At 32.7% G+C, this 23,756-nt stretch overlaps 1 protein-coding gene and 1 long non-coding RNA gene across 11 annotated transcripts; one reads left to right on the plus strand and one right to left on the minus strand.

Moving 5' to 3' along the window:
* Positions 1-698: 698 nt before the first annotated feature.
* On the minus strand, positions 699-2,725 carry LOC108036008 (uncharacterized). Of its 4 annotated transcripts, none has more exons than XR_001768820.3 (3): positions 2,259-2,725; positions 1,984-2,128; positions 699-1,790 (listed from the first exon to the last, which is right to left on the minus strand). It is a non-coding gene; the product is annotated as an uncharacterized LOC108036008 (long non-coding RNA). The 4 variants fall into 4 exon arrangements; XR_007763875.1 differs by having other exon boundaries at positions 699-867; positions 927-2,128; XR_007763876.1 differs by having other exon boundaries at positions 699-734; positions 795-2,128.
* On the plus strand, positions 2,452-17,318 carry LOC108036007 (glutamate receptor ionotropic, kainate 2). Of its 7 annotated transcripts, XM_017111910.3 has the most exons (17): positions 2,452-2,470; positions 2,613-2,667; positions 2,720-2,852; positions 2,917-3,330; positions 5,290-5,456; positions 6,168-6,221; positions 6,340-6,504; positions 6,561-6,719; positions 7,803-8,006; positions 10,627-10,830; positions 10,918-11,022; positions 11,137-11,394; positions 11,527-12,024; positions 14,485-14,682; positions 16,500-16,779; positions 16,838-16,890; positions 16,944-17,090. In XM_017111910.3, exons 2-16 carry the CDS (start codon positions 2,665-2,667, stop codon positions 16,873-16,875), a joined length of 2,880 nt encoding a protein of 959 aa, XP_016967399.1. In that variant the 5' UTR covers positions 2,452-2,470; positions 2,613-2,664; the 3' UTR covers positions 16,876-16,890; positions 16,944-17,090. The 7 variants fall into 7 exon arrangements, with proteins under 7 accessions (XP_016967399.1, XP_050742878.1, XP_050742877.1 ...); XM_050886920.1 differs by having other exon boundaries at positions 2,453-2,470; positions 16,500-16,890; positions 16,944-17,318; XM_050886921.1 differs by lacking the exon at positions 14,485-14,682 and having other exon boundaries at positions 16,500-16,890; positions 16,944-17,318.
* Positions 17,319-23,756: the final 6,438 nt, after the last annotated feature.

The following is a 23,756-nucleotide window of genomic DNA, read 5'->3' on the forward strand; positions in this document are numbered from 1 at the left end:
GAATTGGGTACATTGAGTATAATGTGAACTAGACCGCGGAAAACTTAAAAAATGTGAAAAAATTTAACAAATATCTTACAATCTGTAAGGCGTCTGTTGATATCGCAACAACTCGATCAAGACGTGTCCCTTAAAAAAAATTATTTAATTATTTCTCTGGCCGTTTCTTTAACAACTACATGTTAGAGTCGTTATTAAATGTAATTTAAAATTCTTAAAAGTATAAAAATTATATTCCCAATATTATAAGATAATATGTCAAAAATTACCGAAGCTATAATTTGTTTCGGATTATTTTCCCATCAATTTTCAAATCATTCCTATGACATATATCAATATGACGACAAAGTCTAAAAATAAAATGGTTAGAAAATCGTATTACATAAGTATATAAATTAATGAATACATACCTTGCAAAATTAAAAAGTCAGTAAAAATAGAATTAATAATACAATTATAGATGCAAAGAAAAGAAAACTGAGATACTTTTAGACAAACATAAAATAATAGGTAACTGAAATAAATATTTTTAATCAAATAAACAAAAAGCTTATTTTTTAAATAAAGTACACCTTCTTGGGAGACCCAATGTTTATTAAACCTTGATCATACGGTTAGCCAAGACGGAAAGCGTACTGAAAGATTTGAGGAAATACCATACAAAATTTTGAGATTTTGTGAATGAAATGCAATGGACGTCGTTATTGGGCTGTGCAACTTGTTATTTAAGTTTTCTGTTGAATTACAGTTATTGTTAGTTAGCCTAGTCTTTTGTTTTATTAATTTGTTTTTACTTTCGTCGTCGACTTCCTTTCCGGGTCCACTTTTGGGTAGCGAAACCAAAGTTCTTAGGTTATGCTGTAGTACCTATAAAAATGGACGTGCATACTTTATACACAACATCTTGAACTTAAGGGAGCACTTACCTGACTTAATTATTTTCAAAATATATCACTTTTATTAATAAATTTAATATGTTTCGCAGCGAAAATGTAAATAGTGTGCTTCTTCTTCTTCTTTTGTTGCACCCTTTCTTAATCGAAACAATTTAACTTGTACTCCTTAAATAATTTATACAATATGTATTTTTTTAATGTTAATATTAAAATTATTTAATAATTTAAATAAATTTGTACGTACTAAATTTCTATAAACTAAAAAATTGCATAATACATAAAAGAAAATTCAGTTTACTTATCTCGAAATACATTAAAGGTGCCCGCACAGTGGGCGGTGCGGTGCGGCGCGGCACTGCTACCTGCTCTTTTTACCGCGTAGTGAAGCTTGTATCGGGTGTTTTTTTTTTTTAGAGGTATAGAACTTTAAGTTGCATTAAAACAACGATAGATTATTCGATTGACATGAATTTTTTTTATTCGAAAGATAATCTTGTGGCATTACATTCATTCATTTTATATATGATTTCTGGCATATGACCGCCACGGCTAGTGAAACGTGTCTTTCAATAAATCGGACAACATCCGAGCCAGCCGTGGCCGTCATATGCCAGAAATCATATAAAAAATGTAATGCCACAAGATTATCTTTCGAATAAAAAAAAATTCATGCCAATCGAACAATCCATCGTTGTTTTATTGCAACTAAAAGTTCTATACCTCTAAAAAAAGCACTCGTTATATAATTAAATGTAAGATCGCACACCGACGCGGCGCGTCTCGGTTCGAAGCAGGGCGTTACTGCTCGAAGAAGAATTCGGAATCTTTCGGCTGGTATCGGCAATCGTGGGGAGATAAGTATTGGGTTGAAAACAGAGTGACGGAGTGCAATTTCTGTAGAATTTCAATAGAATGGAATTGACAATAAGTGAACTCAAAGAAAAAGGAAAGGAAGATGTCGATTATGAAGTCGAATGTATCGATTATAGTACATTCGTCCCGACGACATCGCTTCAGTGTGTATTTCTCAAGCGGCGGCGGGCAGCTCTGCGTCATGCCGCGCCGCGCCTCGCTAGTGTGCGCTTACTTTAAAGGTCTGCGCACACTGGGGCGGTGCGGTGCGGCTCTGCTCCTTTCTGTTTTGGAAGCCCACACACTGACTCTGCGCATCTCGGTCCGACGTAGGGCTGAAGTTTGCCGCGCCGATATATTGTGTTCTTGGTATCTTCCGGCTGTTATCGACAATGGTCGGGGCATTAGTTCCGGGCCGAAAACAAATTGAATGGAATATACAATTGGCAATTATTGAATCCCAAGAAGAAAGCAAAGTGTGCGCAAACCTTAATGCTTTTTGAATATTACCTGAACTTAACGGAGAGACGCAACAATAAAGGAATAGCTGAAGGTTGTCTTTCTGAGAGGCGCAGGAAGGCAGACTTTCATATACTCTTCTACGCTGCGCCGGATTATCTGCTAACGTCGACAGCGGCACACAGTTTTAGGCACAAAAAAAAACAAAAAAGCTTTTTGCCGACTGTCATGTCACTCCGAGCCTACCTCAGAACTGAAGAGAGGTACTCATTTTTTGGGCTTCTTAAAGCTTTAAGCTCAAAATATTGGGGTTGGTTTTTCTGTGTTTTCAGTGGTGGTTTTTCTTTACCTGTAAATGTTTACGTTTCTTCTGTTAGACACTAATGTTTTTTTTCAAACGTTAAGAATTTATCATTACGACTTGCGGAATGACTGATTGCCAATTTCATATAAAATAATGGTAAGCCACCCTCTAGACCCACTATTTTACTATAATATTTTTATATTATAAGGTACGGAAAAAACGCGACACTTTAGAAAAGAAAAACATAATAGACCGAAGCACCCTTAACAGGATATGTTTCTCATACATGATATTTTCAATGCTTATAATTGCAACCGCCCTTCCTCCAGTGATACGCGTAGGTAAGCTTAATGTAATTTTTTAGTTATCGAGAACTTCTTTTATTTACTGTTAATATCTTAATAGGTGCCATATTTACCGAAGATGAGCGTGAAAGCAGTATCGAATCGGCCTTTAAATACGCGATTTACCGGATCAACAAGGAAAAAAACCTTCTTCCCAATACACAACTTGTATACGATATTGAGTATGTGCCCCGAGATGATTCGTTTCGCACCACTAAAAAGGTTTGCCGCCAGTTGGAAGCTGGCGTTCAAGCTATCTTTGGTCCAACAGATGCTCTTCTGGCTGGTCATGTACAATCCATATGCGAAGCATATGATATACCCCACATTGAAGTTCGAATTGATCTTGAATATAGTTCAAAAGAATTTTCAATCAATTTGTATCCGTCACACACTCTCTTAACTCTAGCATATAGAGATATTATGATGTACTTGAACTGGACAAAGGTGGCAATTATTTATGAAGAAGATTATGGTAAATATAATTTCCATTTTTATTAGGTCCCTTGTACTTCGGTTTTAAAGCGTTTCCGAACCTATAAAGTATATATATTCTTGATCAGAATTACAAGCCGCGTCGATTTAGCCATTTCCGTCTGTCAAAGAGTCAGACTTGGCTTAGAATATGGTACAAAATTGAAAAAATTTATATTAAAAACTTCATCTTATAGGCTTAATAAAATCGGCCGCCATTTGAAAAATACTTGGCAGAGTCCTTGTCAGAGCTAGCGATTACTTTGATGATCGTGAAAATCTAATTTCTTTGTCCTCCCGATAAATGTGAACCTACTGAAGTGTGCGGTACCGATCGCAACTTTGACATGCAACAATTTTAATACCTATTTGTTTGACACAAACACAACATATACTTCTTATATCGTGGAGAGCAGATCTTTTTATACCCGTAGCTAACTACCTAATTTTCAATTGGATGTGTACATCAAAGCTTTATATGCAAAAGAATGAGAAAGCAATATTAAAACAAGAGCGCCTTGTCGCAGACACGGGAATGCTTAGATGGCAGGACGATCGCGTCACGGCGATGGACGTGTTGGCTGCTAGATGAGATGTGTTACGAGGCCTACTCCCAGAAGTAGGAAGTAGAACCGCGGAGTTATGAGTGCGTCGATAACTGATTTATTCTTAAGTTGGTACTTGCTTATATACTACTTGGAACACGGAAGTTTATTGACAGGTCAGTGGTTTTCGATGATGGTAGCAGTTAGCGTAGCTGACTCGACTGACACTGCAACAGTGTGCTGAACATTTGGTGGGTCAGCGTAGTGAGACGTAGAGTAAACCGTTGACATTGAATATAACATGTTGGTCAGCAATTTTCATAACCAGTGGGTGACGGTGAGCGCATGGTTCAGATTTGTTGGGTGCTGGTACTGATTTGTTGGGTGCTGGTCATGTTGAGCACCCTAGGGTGCGAACAACGCACTTCTGCAATCTATATTGAACAAATTTACTTTCTAACTTTAAAAAATTAAGTGACTGCTACCAATTTTGAAAACTGCTCAGTCTATCGAGGAAAACTTTTTTTTTTATAGTATTCTCGAATTTTCCCTTTTCTTCCTTTAGCTGAATATCGCGTTTTTCATAGTCGTCAGACTCAACTTAAGCGTATTTCCTTTTTCTTATTATCTTTCCAAGGAATTCCTCCTATTCCAGATAACTTCCGAAACGTAATAGTTTAAAAATATATAAGTTCATAAGATCATCAGCGACTCCACTAGGTGCGGTTTAGTCCGCATTAATATTTGATGAATTCCGCAAAGGGAAAACTGTAGACGGTGCACCTACAGAGAAATATTGAGCGATTGACGACGTCTGATTTGACTACATGTACGAATAAATGTAGTATTGTGTAAAATGCAAGGGTGAAACCAGAAGGTTGTTGGACAATCAACAATCTTTAAGTTCGTTTTGTTCTTGCTTTTGCATTTGCCGTTGCATTTTTAATTTTAAAAGGTAAAATACATTGTAAATTTTTTTTTTAATTCTGTAAAAATTTTACATTAATATTTTCACAGGTATGAAAAGTTTAAAATATATACAGCATATACAAAAAAAAACATTACCCAAAACAGGAGCCGTAAAGCGGTTCTTAGTTAAAAAATATTTTCGTCATTAAATATTAAAATAAATAAATAAATATGAAATTCAAATTTTGTTTTATGTTTCATTGGTGCGTACATGCACGTTCTAAGTAAATGCGTGTTGATAGCTTTTTTTCTCCCCACCTGGGTAAAAAAAATGAAAAAGCTTATAAATATATTTATTTATTTATATAAGACAAGAAGGCACTGCATTCCATGCCGACTGCTGCTTTAAAGGGAATGGTAAAATAAGAACACTATCTTTAGTCTTTTTTTAGGTGCTCAGTCAAATCTTTTTGAATTAATTTAAATTTTGTTTCTTTCTCTTCTAGGACTATTTAATTTAATGCAATCATCGACTGAGACCAAAGCTGAAATGTATATAAGGCAAGCAAGTCCGGACTCCTATCGTCAAGTCTTACGAGCAATCCGCCAGAAGGAAATTTACAAAATTATAGTGGACACAAATCCATCCAACATTAAAACGTTTTTTAAATCGGTGAGAAGACTTTTACATTTACATATTTTTATAACCTAAATAATAATTTTTTTATTCAAAATAAATTAATTTATGATAAATCATCAGAGCTTAAGCAGTAACAACAACGCCAACAGCGCCACCTAGCCTATATCTTTTCATGTGGTGTATAATTTTATTGGAGCTAGCTAATTATTCATTGGCTATAACTTATTTTGAATAATTTTTGGGAAGTAGTTGGGTTTAACAGTAAGAACAAAATGTCATTTCATTTTTCCGTCAGAAGTATTCAATGTAGTGAAGAGTGTTTAGATGTTTTCAAACCTTTCAAGTAGATATATTAAAGCCACCTGAATGGAGCTTACCCAAATATTTTTTTCATAAATAAGTGTAGGAATGAGCCGGATAAAAAACAATTTGTAGAATTTTGATAAAAAAAATGTCCTTTGTGGGAACATGGAAACAATTGCAGCATAAATGAGAATAAATTAAGAAGAAGAATCGTTTTTTTTTCTAGTTTACTTTGCGGTTTAGTAATAGTTTAGGATTTCAGAATTAAAACTAAGGCGGACGTCTTTATCATGTGCTGTCCTAGCAATTATTATTTTATAAACATACGTATGATTTAAATTGCCCGTACCTCAACTTTGGCTTGCCTAATTTAGCTTTGTTTCTTGTTTTTAATAATGTAGAAAAATTTTCTAACAAATTTTTTATAAAATAAATTTTTAGATTTTACAATTGCAAATGAATGATCACCGATATCACTATATGTTTACAACGTTCGTAAGTACATAAATATATATCGGTTTTCGCTTTATTATTATTTCATAGTGGTCTGCCATTTCTTATTTGCAATACCGAAATTTGGAATAATTAAATAAAAATGTAATACTTTTCACAGGACTTGGAAACGTATGATCTTGAGGATTTTAGGTATAACAGCGTAAATATAACTGCATTTCGTTTGGTCGATGTCAATAGCAAAAGATATCTAGAGGTTATTGATCAAATGCAGAGATTGCAGCATAATGGATTACAAAGAATCAATGGAATTCCTTATATACAGGTAAAATAAAAATATTGTTCCTGAATCAATTTTTAATATTTTTCTTTTACTTTTAGACAGAATCCGCTTTAATGTTTGATTCGGTATACGCCTTTGCTTCTGGGTTACACTTTTTAAATTTAGATAGCCGTCCCAATTTTTCTGTCAAAAACCTCTCATGCACCTCCGACCAAACTTGGGATGACGGAATTTCTTTGTATAACCAAATAAACGCTGTAAGTATTAAAGTAAAAATTGTTAATGTTAACAAAAATTTAATTTTATTTCAAGTAAAAGCACAACATTTATAAAAATAAATTAATAAAAATCGAATATCAACAAAAGCGCACTAGTAATATATCTTCTAAACTAAAGTTCTCTGTCGCAACTTATTCCACTCATACAAAACTGCTTAAGACAATATTTAAAGGATCAAAATCTTTAAAAGTACCACGCGACGCCTAATTATACAATTATAAAAAAATGTGTTAATGCTGGGCCCCATTACCCCTTTTTCTCACTGCACTTTCCTTCGCTCTATTCCGTAGTATCCCCCAAATTCTTAAATTATTATTGATTGGTTAAATAGGTTTTAAAATCAGAAGGTTCTTTAAAATTTTAAATCAAATTTAAACAAGAAAGGAAGTTAACTTCGGCAAGCCAAAAGTTTGTATACCCTTGCAGTTATAAAAAATAATCAACTTTAGTAACACCATGTGAAATTTTTAAGGATTCTTGCTGACTTTAGTAATATTAAAAAAAAATAATTTCATTCCTTATTTAAAACTATTTTTTTTACATCTATGTGTTAGAGCAATAGCATATTTTAATTAGTTATTTAATTTTATCAAAATCGGACGACTATATCATATACCTGTCATAGGAACGATCGGAAAATTGGAGGTAAAATAATATGAAACAAATTATATCTTCGGAGTTTTATGGCATATTATTTTGTAATATGGGGAATATAATATTTTATATTTTTAAGACTTTCGAATAAATTTTATTAAAAATCGGACGACTTTAACATATAGCTGTCAAAGAAACGGTCGGAGAAATAAAGAAATAGTTTTAATATTACTGAAGCTATCAACTATCCTATCAACTATCACTAATGTTCAATAATTCTTATAACTGCAACGGTATATAAACTTCGGCTGGCCTCTTTTCTTGTTTTTTTCCTAGCAGAAATCCGTTGTTAGATCTAGATCCCTTATAAACTGTTGTAAGAAAAGTTGGTCTATGGCCAACTCCTTATTGTTCATTCCTAATTTTAAAAACTTGACATATTACTAAGAATTTTAAATTTTTTCCAGGCTATTACAGATGGTTTAACAGGAAATATTAATTTTGTGGAAGGTCGCCGAGACAAGTTTAAACTTGATATTCTAAAATTGAAGCAAGAAAAAATTCAAAAGGTGGGATACTGGCAGCCCGAGGTCGGTATTAACATTTCGGATCCAACGGCTTTCTACGATTCTAATATTGCAAATATAACATTGGTCGTTATGACAAGAGAGGTAGGTTCAACGAAAGTGCATAACTTTTAAAAATGTCAAACATTTCTTCTAGATTTACGTTATGATAGGTCTTTTGTTATAACCACAGTTTTTGCCCGAATTCGATTTTGAAGAAATCAATTAGTTAAATGGTAAATTAAAGATGGAAGCGCCTCTAATTTGAAATTCACTAGATCCAAGCAAAATGAATGAACAGAGGGAAAAGTATGTTAAAGGTAGAAGGAAGCGTCTACGGCCACATAAAGTACAAATATTATAAATCGGCATGACTAAACTAACCGATCTACCAATTTACGTGTGACCGTGCGAATGCTGTGATCTGAAACTCCATAGGTGGTAGAGGTCTGAGATTTTAGGCTATCAGATTCCTTATTTTGGTTTGCAGGGAAAGTTTATTACGCGATCTATTGATACATGCATTTGAATCAAACGGTTCAAATTAAATCATTTTTATACCCTTGCAGACGGTATCTTGATTTCAGTCTGAAGTTTGCAACGTAGTGAAGGAGACGTTTCCGACCCCATAAAGTTTATGTATTCTAGATCAGCGTCACAAGCCAAGTCGACGTAGCCATGTTCGTCTGTCCGTCCGTTTCTACGCAAACTAGTCTCTCAGTTTTAAAGCTATCGGGCTGAAACTTTCCCAAAATTCTTCTTTCTATTGCAGGTAGTATATAAGTCGGAACCAGCCGGATCGGACAACTACATCTTATAGCTCCTATAGGAACTATCGGGGAAAAAATTTTTTAAAACATTATATCTTTGGTGTTTTTTAACATATACCTTTTTTAGCTTGGATATAATATTTTTAAATTAGTTCTAAATTTCGGATTAAATTTATATAATAACATTTTTAATTAGTTATGAATTTCGAATTAAATTTTATTAAAATCGGACGACTATATCATATAGCTGTCATAGGAAAGATCGGATAATTGGTGGGAAACAAATTATAGCTTTGGGGCTTTTTGACTTATTAAATTATAATATGGGAATATACATTTTTATTTTTTTAAGAATTATTGATTATTTTTTATAACTGCAAGGGTATACAAACTTCGGCTTGCCCAAGTTAACTTCTTTTATTATTTTAGGAAATAATTAAGCAATCATCGTAACATTGCTAAAATTTTTAAAGCAAATCCCAAAATCCGGTACAAAAATTATGTTTAGAAACAAAAATTTCAAAATGACTTTTGTAGTACTTGTCCAATTTCAAAAAACAAAAAACTATTTGCTCTTGTTATAAGTTTATTATCCATTTAAACTCACACTCCCTAAAGAAGTGTTAGATATAAATATTAAATATGGTATTTAAAAAAATGTTGTAGTTTACAGATAAAACAAGAAATAACGCTATAGACGAGTGCCTCGGCTGTCAGATACGCGTTACTCAGCTTAAGGGTGCACAAGGGAAATGAAGACATATAAGAAGCAAAGCAATATTTTAGGGCGCCACCTATCGGCTTATTTAGTAGATGTTATGTGGGCAGCAGACAGATTTAAGCATTTAAACCGTTAGAGTGGGCGTGGCACTTTTTTTTAGTTAGTCGATAGGTATTGAGAAGACAAACACATTTATGTTGAAATTTTGTTTATATCATAAAAACTGTAGACGATACAAATTTTCGCGGATTGTGGGCGTTAGAGTGAGCGTGGCATGGCGCTGACTTTTTTAGCTCTTGTAGTTTCGGAGATCTCAGCGTTCATACGGACGAACGAACAGACAGACAAACGGACATGGCTAAATCGACTCGGCTAGTGATCCTGATCAAGAATTTATATACTTTATGGGATCGGAAAGCTTCCTCCTACCTGTTACATCATTTCCGACTAATCTAGTATACCTTATTTCTTTAACAGTAACAAGAAAATGCGCTATAGTCGATTTAATGCACTATTAGGTACCCGTTACCCAGCTAAAATGAGTACAAGAGTGGAGTATCCAAGAAATCTATTTTTTGCTAGCTAAATGGCGCATACTTGGGGCACCTATTGGGCGTCAACTGGTGGCGCCTCTAGCGGCTAATGGCATACTAGTAAAAACTGCTGATTTGCTGCATATGGTCAATTGAATTTGCAAAATATTAAATATATTTGGCTCTTACGATTTTAATCAATCTTGGCATGCAGATAGATATTGATAATAAAAACACAGTATCATTTAAATACTAACATTATATCAAAAAAGTTTGGAACTAAACGGTTTCTAATGTTATTTGTGGGCGTTTTCAGCGCAATAAGCCCAAGAATCTACATACCAAATCCCAACTACCTAGCATTTACAGTATTCAAGATCTCAGGGAGCCACGCCGTCTCTGACGCCCACAATTCGCGAAACAACCCAGCGAGTTCTGTCCTCAAACCAACACATTTAACTTAAAAGTTTTTCCAGCTTAAAAACTGTAAACAACGCAATCTTGGGCATTAGTTACCAAAATCCCTCGTTTATAAGGTCAGATGGAAGGAAGTGTTTTAAAAGGCATTTTACTCATTACGGCTTAAAATGGGTCAGCACAGGCAATTTCAGAACTTAGAGTTAATATTTTTCAACGTTTTTGGTTGATTGAATATTTTTCTGTCCAAATGTTGTATGTTTTTATTTTTATATATTTTTTAGGAGCGTCCATATGTTATGGTTAAAGAAGATACAAATCTTACCGGAAATATAAGGTTTGAAGGATTTTGTATTGATCTTCTAAAAGCTATCGCTCAACAAGTTGGATTTCAATACAAAATTGAACTAGTTCCCGATAATATGTATGGAGTTTACATACCAGAGACTAATTCATGGAACGGAATTGTGCAAGAGTTAATGGAACGGGCAAGTATATACCTTTTAAAATTTCGCACACTGGTCTTAATAAAGGCCTTAATTTAATGTTATTGCAAATAAATTAATACTTCTCAGCGTGCTGATCTGGCTGTAGCCTCAATGACAATTAACTATGCTCGGGAAAGTGTTATAGACTTTACAAAACCATTTATGAATTTGGGCATTGGTATCCTTTTTAAGGTAAACCTATTAACTTTTCAAAACAATTTTTTATGTTTTTTATATGTGTAGTTGAGTAATACAGTAGATTAAAATTTTCAAATTCCCCTTCACATATGTGGCCAAATTTAATAGGTACCAACAAGTCAACCCACTCGACTGTTCTCATTTATGAATCCTTTGGCAATCGAGATATGGCTTTATGTGCTAGCTGCTTATATATTAGTATCTCTCGCGCTCTTTGTGATGGCTCGATTTTCTCCATATGAGTGGAAAAACCCCCATCCATGCTTCAAGGAAACGGATATAGTGGAAAATCAGTTTTCCATATCAAACAGTTTTTGGTTTATAACAGGAACATTTTTACGCCAAGGATCTGGACTTAATCCAAAGGTATACAAAAACCTAATTATATATTTTAGGTTTATTGAAATTAAGGTAATTTTTACGTATGTATTATTTTTTGCAAGTTTGGCTTGATTGTGATTTAAAATTATAAATGTATTAATTGTTGATGTATTTCAGATTTCAGATCGAGCTCAAACGAAATTTTTTTCGTTTCTTTCTCCTCTTGCTTTTGAAATTTGGTTTTATATTGCATTTGGATATATTTTTGTATCAATCTGCATTTGGATTGTCGCTCGATTATCACCGATAGAATGGGTAAATTCAAAGCCACCGTGTTCTTTGGCTTGTGACCATATACTGCACGAAATTCAAAAAGAAAATTGCTTTGACGAACAATTGGAATTGACAAACAAAAAAAGATTGTCTGAACATGAAAAAGAAGTATATTTAAATTCAGAACACAAAATAAGCAAATCCAATAATTATGTTGAACGAGATGATACTCTGTGTGGACATGGCACATTACCGTTACCATTATCTAATGACACTGATGAAGATGTTCCGGATGATAATACAGTGGATTTAGTTCGAATACAAAACAATTTTACCTTAACAAATAGTTTTTGGTTTGCCATTGGCGCTCTTATGCAACAAGGCTCTGACCTATATCCTAGGGTACGACAATCAATATATTATTAAAAATCAGTGCATAAAAACTCAAGAGAATTTTAAAACGTTTTAAACAACCCAAAATTTAAAGAAATACCATAATTTAAGTAAGCAAGCTTACTTCGGCAATCCGAAGTTTTTATATCCTTGCAGATTACTTTGGGAGCAATGTACGTACAAGTCATTGCGATTTTATAAAAACTTAAAAATAATTACGGAGATATTAACATAATTTTACTTTTATGTCAAAATTTAAATGAAATATAAAGGTCTTTGTATTACTTTTGAATTTTTCAATCTTTCCTATCGCAGCAGTATAATACAGTAGTTTAATTTGTACACCCCTCAGTCGAAAAGTATGTTACAGGTACTAAAAGTATATATGTACTTAATCAGGATCTCAAGCCGAGCCAAATTAGCCACGCCCGTGAGATCGTCTGTATGTCCGTCTGTTTCTCGGAAACTTTAAAATCTAGATAGTGAGAACTTGACCTGACCATTTCGCGATTTTTTGTTTCAACATAAAGGCTCATAACACCTATCATTGTTTTTTATATGTTTTTAAAAAGAGATTTCGTTTTGATTACACAGTGAGAAAGGTAAAATATATCCGCATTTTAGATTACTAAATGTGAAAGTAGTACTCACCGAAACGAATCATGGCTCGGTGATCTTTTTTCTGGCCTAGCTCGCATTCGGTTATAACAGCGACATAAAGATTTTGTTTAAAACTCGGTTTATAGGGGAAATCGCTCTTAAAGACATTTGAATATCAGGTACAGGTTTTCAATGATATATTAGCAAAATTCTAGAAAAAGTTCATAATACAAATCATTTTTAATTTAATTTAAAATATAATTTAATTTAAAAACAAGAAAGGAAGTTAACTTCGATGAGCCGAAGTTTGTATACCCTTGCAGTTATAAGAAATAATCGACATTAGTAAATAATTTGTTTTAATTTAATAATAATGTTTTATTCATTTTGTTTTCCGATCGTTCCTATGACAGCTATATTATATAGTCGTCCGATTTTGATCAAATTTAATTCGCCCCAAGCTTTTTGACATATTATCTTATAATATTGGGAATATAATTTGATATATTTACTTTAACATTTAGATATAAAAAAATGGTCTAAAAAAATATTAAAATAATTTTTAATTTAACTTAGCTTCGGCAATCCGAAGTTTGTTTACCCTTGCAGTTATAAGAAATAATCAACGTTAGTAACACCATGTTAACTTTTTAAGGATTGTTGCTAGCTAAAACGAATATGCATAATTTTCTTAAAAATAATTATTTCGATATTTCTCTGACCGTTTTTTTGACAGCTGTATGTTAGAGACGTCCGATTTTGATCAAATTTAGTTCAAAATTCTTAGAAATATAAAAAAAAGGATATTCCCAATAGTATATATATATATATATATTTTATTATATATATTCTTTAGTAACTCGATGTTCTTTAGAGTTTTATCTAAGACTATTAGAAAAACAAGAAAGACCGTTACTCAGATAAATGGTAAAAATAAAGCACCACCATTCAGTAGTAGGTAGTAGTAGAGTATGTGTTGTGTGGGCGGAAGACAGACTCAAGGGTTTTAACCGTTTGTGGGAGTGGCAAAATTTTTTTACGTTCAATTGATAGGTATTGATGAGACAGATAGATTTTAGCAAATAAAAATTTTCTAGCTTTAAAGCTGAGGTCATCACAGTTTTGGGCGGTTTATGGACGTTAGAGTGGGGGTGGCCCAATTTTTTTTATCATAAATATTCTAGGCGCTACATATTTTCGCGGATTGTGGGAGTCAGAGTGACCAGGCACCCCGCGGAAACACACTTGCGCTGCGCAGGAAGCCTTGAAGTCTGCATGCCAAGTCCGAATCTTTTAGCATTTATAGTTTCGAAGAACACAGCGTCCATACGGACAGATAGATCGAATCGGCTACTGATCCTGATCAAGGATTTATATACTTTATGGGGTCGGAAACGATCCGTTCTACCTGTTACATACTTTTCGGCGAATCTGGTATACCTTTTTACTTTACAAGTAACGGGTATAATTATCTAAGCAACCTATCAGGATTTATAGGTTAATTTAATAGTGCACGTGAACTAAAATTTGATGTATTATGTGAGCCTATTTATAAGTTATACATTTATAGCGCATTTATTAGAAGAGTGAAAACAACAAATTTTCGAGTTATTACGCAGGAGTGTTCTTTGTGTAGTAATCTTGGTAGTGCACAAATTTCTTCCAAACTTTAATACACAAAGCGTGAGATGTTTATGTGTTGATCGCTGTTGTTTTTGATATGCGACTCTTCTGGTAAGTGAGCGATAAGTCGATTCTTATTTAATTAATTTAATTTAATGGGGTTAGAATATCTAAATCATAAGTCTTGAGCATTCTTACGTAGTGTTTGCATGTAATTCCAAAGCGAAATTTGTATTCTCTTTTTAGGCTACTTCGACCCGTATTGTTGGTGGATGCTGGTTCTTTTTTTGCCTTATAATTATATCTTCGTACACTGCCAACTTAGCTGCATTTTTAACCGTTGAACGGATGATTTCACCTATAGAAAGCGCTTCTGACTTGGCAGAGCAAACAGAAATATCTTATGGAACTTTGGAAGGTGGATCAACGATGACATTTTTTAGGGTAATTATTTTGAAGAGTATTTAAAGTATAAATCGTTCCAATTACTTTTATAGTGCAAAGCGATATTGTAAAGCGCCACCTATCCGCTAATATACTGTATGTGGGCGACAGACTGATTTAAGCGTTTCGGCCATTTGTAAGCGTTAGAGTGGGTGCGGCAAATTTTTGTTTTTGTTAATCGATAGGTATTGACGAAACAAATACATTTTCCAGCTTGAAAACTTTGGCCCCCACAGTTTTGTGCGGTCTGTGGCCGTTGGAGTAGGGAGTAGCAAATTTTTATACCCTTGCAGAGGGCATAATAATTTCAGTCAGAAGTTTGCAGACGAGTCGATCTAGCCATGTCCGTCCGTCTGTCTGTCCGTCTCTACGCAAACTAGTCTCTCAATTTTGATGCTATCGGGCTGAAACTCCCAAAAGTCTTCTTTCTATTGCAGGTAGTATATAAGTCGGAACCAACCAGATCGGACAATTATATCTTATAGCTCCCATAGGAACTATCGGGGAAAAATTTTAAAAAAATTATATCTTCGGTGTTTTTAAACATATAACCTTATAAGCTAGGAAATAACATTTTTTAATTAGTTTAATTTTATCAAAATCGGACGACTATATCATATAGCTGCCATATGAACGATCGGAAAATTAGTGGTAAAATAATATGAAAAAATTATATCTTCGGTGTTATTTAACATATAATCTTCTTAGCTTGAATATAACATTTTTTATTTAGTTCTGAATTACGAATTAAATTTTATCAAAATCGGAAGACGATATCATATAGCTGTCATAGGAACCATCGGGAAATTAGTTGGAAAATAATATGAAAAAATTATTTACTAAAGTTGATTATTTCTTATAGCTGCAAGGATATACAAACATCGGGTTGCCGAAGTTTACTTCCTTTCTTGTTAAAGTTGATTTTTGGTTGTTAGAGATGGTAAAACTAACGACATAATAGTAAAACGGTTCCCAACCATTAAATTGTCAATTGAGATCATCAAATAGTATATGGTAGTATAAATAAGGGTAGAATGGAAGCAATCTTTTGATTGGAGTTATAATTAATATATGCCTTAAAATTTATAACATTATACGTTAAATTCATAGATACGTGACTGTACTACATAATAATAATTTATATGCATGCATAATGTATATACATGTATCTTCATGTTTTAATTGAAGTCTTAACTGTTCAGAGATTGGCGTGGTAGTCTATGTGTACCTCATGCTGGACCCAGCTAACTCAGACCCAGCAGGACTTTTTTGACAATCTAATATATTTATACACATATAAATATATATTGTTTTAAATGCTAATACAAGAGCTCATATATATAAGTAGTTAAGCAAAACATTATGGATGTTTAGTTCTAAAAAACTTCTGTATCAAACATAACCATACCATTACGCGGTAAGGGGGCCACCAATCTTCCAACAAACAAAAGTTCTGATATCAAATGTTGTGTTTGTATATTCGTCCAATTAAAATATTTGTATGTTAAGAGTGAAAAGCCTCACAAATCTTAACGTGAAGCCTTAAAAGCGTTTTAGTTTGGTATAAAATAACGACTATTATTAATTTGATACATCAAAACCTGAAATCAAAAGTTTAAATTCGTTTTTAACTATAGAGAAAAACCATATTTTTTTTGTTGCAGCACAAATATTATCCTAACAGATAAATATATTCTTATAAAAAATAAAAAACAATCAGGAACCAACCACAGTTGACTTAAAAGGTCTGCTAGTGTGGTTTTGTTCTTTTCTAGCATTAACATGCATTGATTATGAAAACATTATTTTTATTTTAGGATTCTAAAATTGGTATATATCAAAAAATGTGGCGTTATATGGAGAATCGGAAAGCAGCTGTATTTGTTAAAACGTACGAAGATGGAATTAAGCGTGTAATGGAAGGCAGCTATGCATTTTTAATGGAATCCACCATGCTTGACTATGCAGTTCAACGCGATTGTAATTTAACTCAAATAGGTGGCTTACTGGATTCTAAAGGTTACGGCATCGCCACACCAAAAGGATCTCCTTGGAGAGATAAAATTTCACTCGCCATTTTAGAGCTACAAGAAAAAGGTATTATTCAAATATTATATGATAAATGGTGGAAAAATACGGGTGATGTTTGCAACAGAGACGATAAGAGCAAGGAGTCCAAGGCCAATGCACTAGGAGTAGAAAATATTGGTAAGATTTTTTAAGATTTTCAATGAAAAACAGTAATTATTATCGTATTTTAGGTGGAGTATTTGTTGTCCTTCTCTGTGGACTTGCACTTGCCGTTGTCGTGGCTATATTTGAGTTTTGCTGGAACTCCAGAAAAAATTTAAATACCGAAAATCAATCTCTGTGCTCAGAAATGGCCCAAGAACTTCGTTTTGCAATGCACTGCCACGGATCAAAATCAAAGCATAGACCACGTAAACGGAATTGCTTAAAGTGCTCATCAGGACCAACATACGTTCCGAGTAATATGAGTATTCCAAATGTCGGCGTTCACTATAATTATTTTAATTAAATTGGATTCTGCTGACAGATATTTATTGAAATAAATAGGAAAATTTAATTATTTTTTTATTTATACAACTTAAAATAAAATTTAACTTAAGAATTAATTAGTAATTTGATAAATTTTAAAACTGCAATTCAATTTTGGGACTTATACATTTTTTGTTACAGGTTTTTGACCTTTTACTGTTAGGGGCTGTTAGGTAAAAGCAAGGTTAACGTTGCTCCGCGTTGAAGTTGCAAGTGAGAAATCACACTTGGCGACTACATAAAAAAATGTACAAAACTTATTACCTAAAAAGGCCTGACAACTCTCGCTTCTGTTCAAACCATATCTAGAAGTTCACAATGTAGTCCCGGAAATTTTTTCGAGAACTAATAAGCGCTTCAACCGGATAACATTTGAAACTCATGAGATACTCTTCGATTTCTCCTACGCGTTCAATAGAGTGAATTTCTTATGCACCAAATTAAAATATGACTGCCTGTTTGCTCAGGGAACGGGAGTGTATGTATATGGAACTTCGCGAACCCACTGTTTTTAATTGTGCATTTATTTCAAGGGCTTTTTTATTCAACAATGTTACCAACTCTCTCTTTTTCCAGAACTTTATCCATATTACATTGGTATTTAGAGTTAGTATTTATGGTAATCTAGTATTATTTTTAATTTAGAATTTTGTTGTAATTTTAGTATGATCGTTGCTTGCCGACCTGTTAGAGGTAATTTATGTTTGCTGTTTTATGTTCCTTCTCACAAATTTGGATATTCGGGCATAGCAACGAACATAAAAAAACATACAAACAGTGAAATGACCAAACACTGTCAGAAAACACAGATATGTAACTGAACAGATATGTAGTACCTTTAGAGAGTATTCGAAGTGGGATGCAATGCAACAGCACTTATTGGGTGAAACATCCATGCTACAATTAGGTAAAGTATCGCATTGGGGGCTACTCCGTTTATCCAATACACTGCTGACTATTCAATATTTAGGCAATGCTATTTCATGGTTTCTTGAAAGCGTGAAATAAAATTTGCCCCTGTTTATGCGACACAGCCGAATTAATGCTTTTATTTAATCTTAGATGACAATCAAACGGTTATTTTCTCCATTCGTAAACTTGCATGTTATAGAGAAGAAGTTAGTTCATTAACATTTTTTTAATAGTCAAAATATGTCCTTCTATAGAGTTAACAACTCCGTAAATTATATAGACTTAACAGAGTTGAGTGGTCTCCGCTTTGCGGTTGAATTTATGAATATTCAACTTTCATGTGTTGTCGAAATTATGAAACGGAATTTATGCTCACACTTCGGCTCGTTTCATGAAATTAAAGCTTGAAGTGGCCATCTTATAAACGCAGTAATTGTTATCCGATCCGGCTCGTTTCGACTTATGTATGTATATACTACGTGCAATAAACGTAAAACTTTAGCGAAGGTTTCATCCCGTTTCCCTTAAAGCTTATAGACTATTTTACGTAAAAGCTGATAGACAGGCGGACTTGGCTAAGTTAATTTGGCTAGTGTTGCTGATCAAGAATGTATGTAGCTTACGGGGTTGGAAAGTCTCCTTAACTGTGCTGCAAACTTCTGACTGAAATTAAACTATTGACTATTATATACCAGCAAAAATAATTTTCATACTGTTTTCAGTATCAATTAAAATGGCCGCAATGTTAAGCTGGGATAATGCATAAGATAATGATAATAAATTAGAGGCCTATTATCCACTCAATATTTACTGACTATACCCTTTCTTACTTGTCCTTTGAATGTCCTACTTGCGGCACCTAGCCCACCAAGCATAAAGCACAAACTGGTGGCGACTCTAGCGGCTATTAGTGAAAACTGCTGATTTGTGCAAGCACAACTGAATTTGCAAAATATTGAATATATTTGGCTTTAACGATTCCAATCATATTTGACATGTATATGGGTATTGATAATAAGTACACAATATCAAATCAAGAAGCAAAAAGCTTAAGAATCACATACCAAGCCCCAACTTTCTAGCTTTTACAATTTCCAAGATTTCAGCGTTCATACGGACGGACAGACAGACGGAAATGGCTAGATCCACTCGGCTAGTGATCCTGGCCAAGAATGTATATTCTTATAACAGCCTTGATATTTGCTAGTTTAACTTATTTTTAAGCTTCGACATTGCATTTCTGAGACATTTGTCCGGGAACAAAATTAGGAAATGTGTTTAACAAAATGTGTTTTACTAGAATATTTGTACATTAAGCTTTTCAAACTGTGTATGTAAGAATTTCTAAGTTAATTTGTACAATACGCGTAAAATAATAGTAAAAGTAAATAGGTTTAAAAAATTTTAACGATAGATGCAATTTGTTCGAATGAGAGAGTTAGCAATATTGCTTATATACATGTATACAGGTATAGTCTTTATATATAGCGTTCTGTCTGGTTTCATTTCATTTGTGTAGTCATTTTTTTTATTAAATGGTGACATTATATTCGTATACTAAAACACTTATCACCTAAAAAGAGGTATTTTAACAAGAAAGGAAGCTAATTTCGCCAAGACTAAGTTTTTATCCCCTTAAACCGCCCAACACTGTGGTGTTCACGCTAGAACATTTTTTTTTGCTCAAATGTATTTGTCTCATCACAACCACTTTAACGCCTAAAAACGATTTAAACGCCCTTATTCGTCTGCCGCCCACGTAGCACATACTGATATAGCCGGTAGGTGGGGCTTTACAAAATCGCTTTAGTGCTTATATATCTCTCTTTTTTATTTGCTCCCTTAAGGCACTCGACTATAGCGTTCTTACTTGCTTAAGCTTTAACTGTAAGAGCCACAGCCTTGGGCTGCTTGCGTGCCATGTTCGCATAACAAGCTTGGCGCTGATCAACAATTAAGGAAACTAATTCTGATTCAGCAATCACATGTTCAGATTTTAAATTTAAATTCCTTATCATACCACGCCGACAGTGACACACATAAACCAGTTACAAATGAAAACAAGAAAGGAAGTTAACTTCGGCAAGACGAAGATTGTATACCCTTGCAGTTATAAGACATAATCAACGTTAGTAACACCATGAGCAATTTTTAAGGATTGTTGCCGGCTTCAGTGATATTAAAAAAATGTATTTCATTATTTTTTTTGACAGCTATATTTTAGTTCCCTCCGATTTTTATTAATTTTAATGCGAAATTCTTAAAAATATAACAAATTATATTCCCAATATTATAGAATAATATTTAAAAAACAACGAAGCTATAATTTGTTTTATATATTTCCCCTCCCATTTATGGATCTTTCCTATGAATTTAATTTTATCAAAATCGGATATATTTTGATAAAATTAAATTTGAAATTTATAAGTAATTAAAAAATGTTATTTCCAAGCGTAGGAGGTTGTATGTTAAAAAACAAAGCTTAGGAGATTATATGTTAAAAAACACCAATGATATCATTTTCTTTTAATTTTTTCCCCGATAGTTCCAATGGGAGCTATAAGATATAGTTGTCCGATCCGGCTGAAAGAAGACTTTTGGGAAAGTTTCAGTCCGATAGCTTTCAAACTGAGGGACACTTTTGCCAAGGCTAGATTTACTCGTCTAGTGATGCTGATCAAGAATATAATATATATATATATAATTCTTTATATATAATTCTTTATGGGTCGGAAACCTATCCCTCACTGCGTTGCAAACTTGTGACTGAAATTACATACAAGCATTGATATAATTACTGGATTTTAAAAACGACGTGAGTTATACCTACACTGTTTTTTAAAAAAATACAAAGTTTTATTAAAACAAATGTGCGAAGTGAAACAAACATTACCCATAATTAATATATAATACTTGTATCGTTTTATTTTGTTACAATTTAATGTTCAGCATAGTTTACAATAAAAGTTTTTTCTGAATGAATTACTTTTTCATTTTTGATTTATTAAACACCAACCATGCGTAGACAATTTCAAGATTTTTTAAATGATATTATTTTGATGATTTAAACATGCCGTTTTTAATTTTTGATTTTTCTAAAGTATTCTATTGTCTGTTTATAAAATTCTAGATTATTGTCGCGGAACTTACGTTTACATTTTCTATGTACTTAATACAAGCACTACAACATGTTTAAGTGTAATAATACTATTGCATGCGTTTACCAGCACACATATACACAATATTTTACAACTTTTATTTCATGTCAGGTGTTGGCTACCTTTATTTTCTTTTATTTCTTTAATCAGTTCATGATCTCATTCATACATCTGGTATATCATAAGTCGAGTTCTGCTAAGACCGATGTAACTGCGATTTATTCTAGTAAAAGTATCCATTATAATTTTGAAACACAATTAAAAGATTAATAAATCTTAATGATCATTTCCTAATTCAGGGGGTCGAACTGCATCAGAAAATAATACTAATCCTAGTAAAGGTATATTGTTAAGCAGTTTATCAGAAAGTTTTTTACTTCTTGCGAAAGTGAAAAAATGTCAACCTTCCTTAATATGTCAAAGTTTGGGAAATGTTAAAATTAAATGTATTTGTTTTATAAATGGCCATAAAGGATTAGCCCTAATAATTTGGCTTGTAATTGTTGTGCTGGTGAACTCGGGCATTCTGTACGAAGTTGTTATTCTATAAGTTATTATAATGAATAATGTGACAGTATTAGAGAGATTTTGATTTGAACACCAGGCGATTTTAGATTGATAAAAGCTATCAGTGGGACGCAGTTTTAATCTAGGTAACGTCTCAGCAAGTATTATCATATTACATGAGTTATTTCATTCTATGCTCTTTATATACATACATATGCAATAGTTTATAATAGGCGAATATGTACTTTATTTGTTTATTAAAAGTTTGTATAATAGTTCGATATGTTACATTTTACATGCCTTTTTGCATAGATCATTTTAAGTAAGCTAGCTTAAACAACCCAGCCAAACTTAAATCGAATATTCAAAAACTTCGAATAAATCTGGTGATTAGCGTACATTTTTACTCTAAATTGTTTTTAACGATTGTTGACATGTTTTTAAAAGGGTTATGTAATAATAAGCACAATGCCGAACCAACGATCCAAAAACTAAATATGTTTTGTGAAAGTATGTGCTGATTGTATTGCGTTTACCGGATATTGTATTTTAAATAAATAAGTACAAAAGTCTAAATAATGTTTATTTTATTGACATCCCGTTTTGGCTGAAACTTTTTTTATTATTTCATCGAGTATCTGGAAAGTAATGTCTACTTATAAATTGTGATATGTTTTTAGTAAATGATTAGTAAGCTTTAACTTTAAGTAGGTACTTCCGTGAAAGTAGAATTGGTTAGCATTTAAATGTTAAATTGATATTGACTGAATAGGCCATAATATCTTATTTGCAATTGATTGTTATTGGTTGGAAGCATTTTTTGTTGGATTCCAAACGTAACATTACCTAGGTACGTAAACATGTAATCTCTCAAAAAATATATGTATGCTATCTGACAGGAGCTTTACGTTCTGCCATTTTGCACTTCTCATAAAACCTATCAGATATCGGTAGGTCTGCTCGAATTATGTATTGTATTCTTAATTGAAAAGTAAAAAAAAAATTAGTCTGTGAATAAAATAAAATCACCTGAACTATAAAAATGCATAAAGGTATAAAAACTTCGATTTTCTGAAATATATATGTAGTTTAAAGTATTTAGTTGTGTTGTTATTAAAATGGTTTTGCAGGTATACAGAAAAGGATAATGGCGGACAAATTAAATACTTGAACAAGCCCACAACTTCAATTTTTGCATAATATTAACAATGTGGCTTAACTATTCATTATAAATCCGGAAATAATTTACCGATTAACATTGACATATACAGGCCTTTGTATACCACAATAAAACTAATAAGAAGAACTTTAATTTAAATTCGAATATAACTTAATCAAAGTGGCAATATTGAAATCTGTGCATTGACACTTTGATTAACATTCAAGTGTATTTACAATTTAGATTTAATTATACGTTTAAAAAATTCATAATAGACTCCGTTTTTTCAAAAACATTTTGACAACTTATAGGTACCACAGTTATTTTAATAATAATCGTAATCGTATAACCCCATCTCAAATTCATCAGTTTCTGGTTTTTGTTCATTCAACATTTTTAAATAATCATTCTCTAAAGATATAAAATAATTCTTATCTTTTGGCTTATTGTCATGTCCGTGTATATCAAATTGGCGGCCTAGCACATATCCTTTAGATGTAAATTCACTTTGGTCTATTTCCGGTGAAGGCTTCTTAAAAGGCCATGCCGTTAGTCCTCTCAAAATCCGATGGAAGTGATCGTTACTTAGCGGCTTTAATGTAGAACAATTAAAGGGGTTAACTGTATACAACTGTACTTTGCAATTGGCAACAGAAAGTATAAACTAAAATAACTGAAATGCACACTTTTAAAAAAAAAACATATATGAATTTAAATTAGTTTATTAATTTTTTTAATATTTAATTTGATTTGTACGTGTATTTTTGATTAGCTATTAT

This window comes from Drosophila biarmipes, chromosome 4, assembly GCF_025231255.1.
Source record: "Drosophila biarmipes strain raj3 chromosome 4, RU_DBia_V1.1, whole genome shotgun sequence".
Classification (NCBI taxonomy): Eukaryota; Metazoa; Arthropoda; class Insecta; order Diptera; family Drosophilidae; genus Drosophila; species Drosophila biarmipes.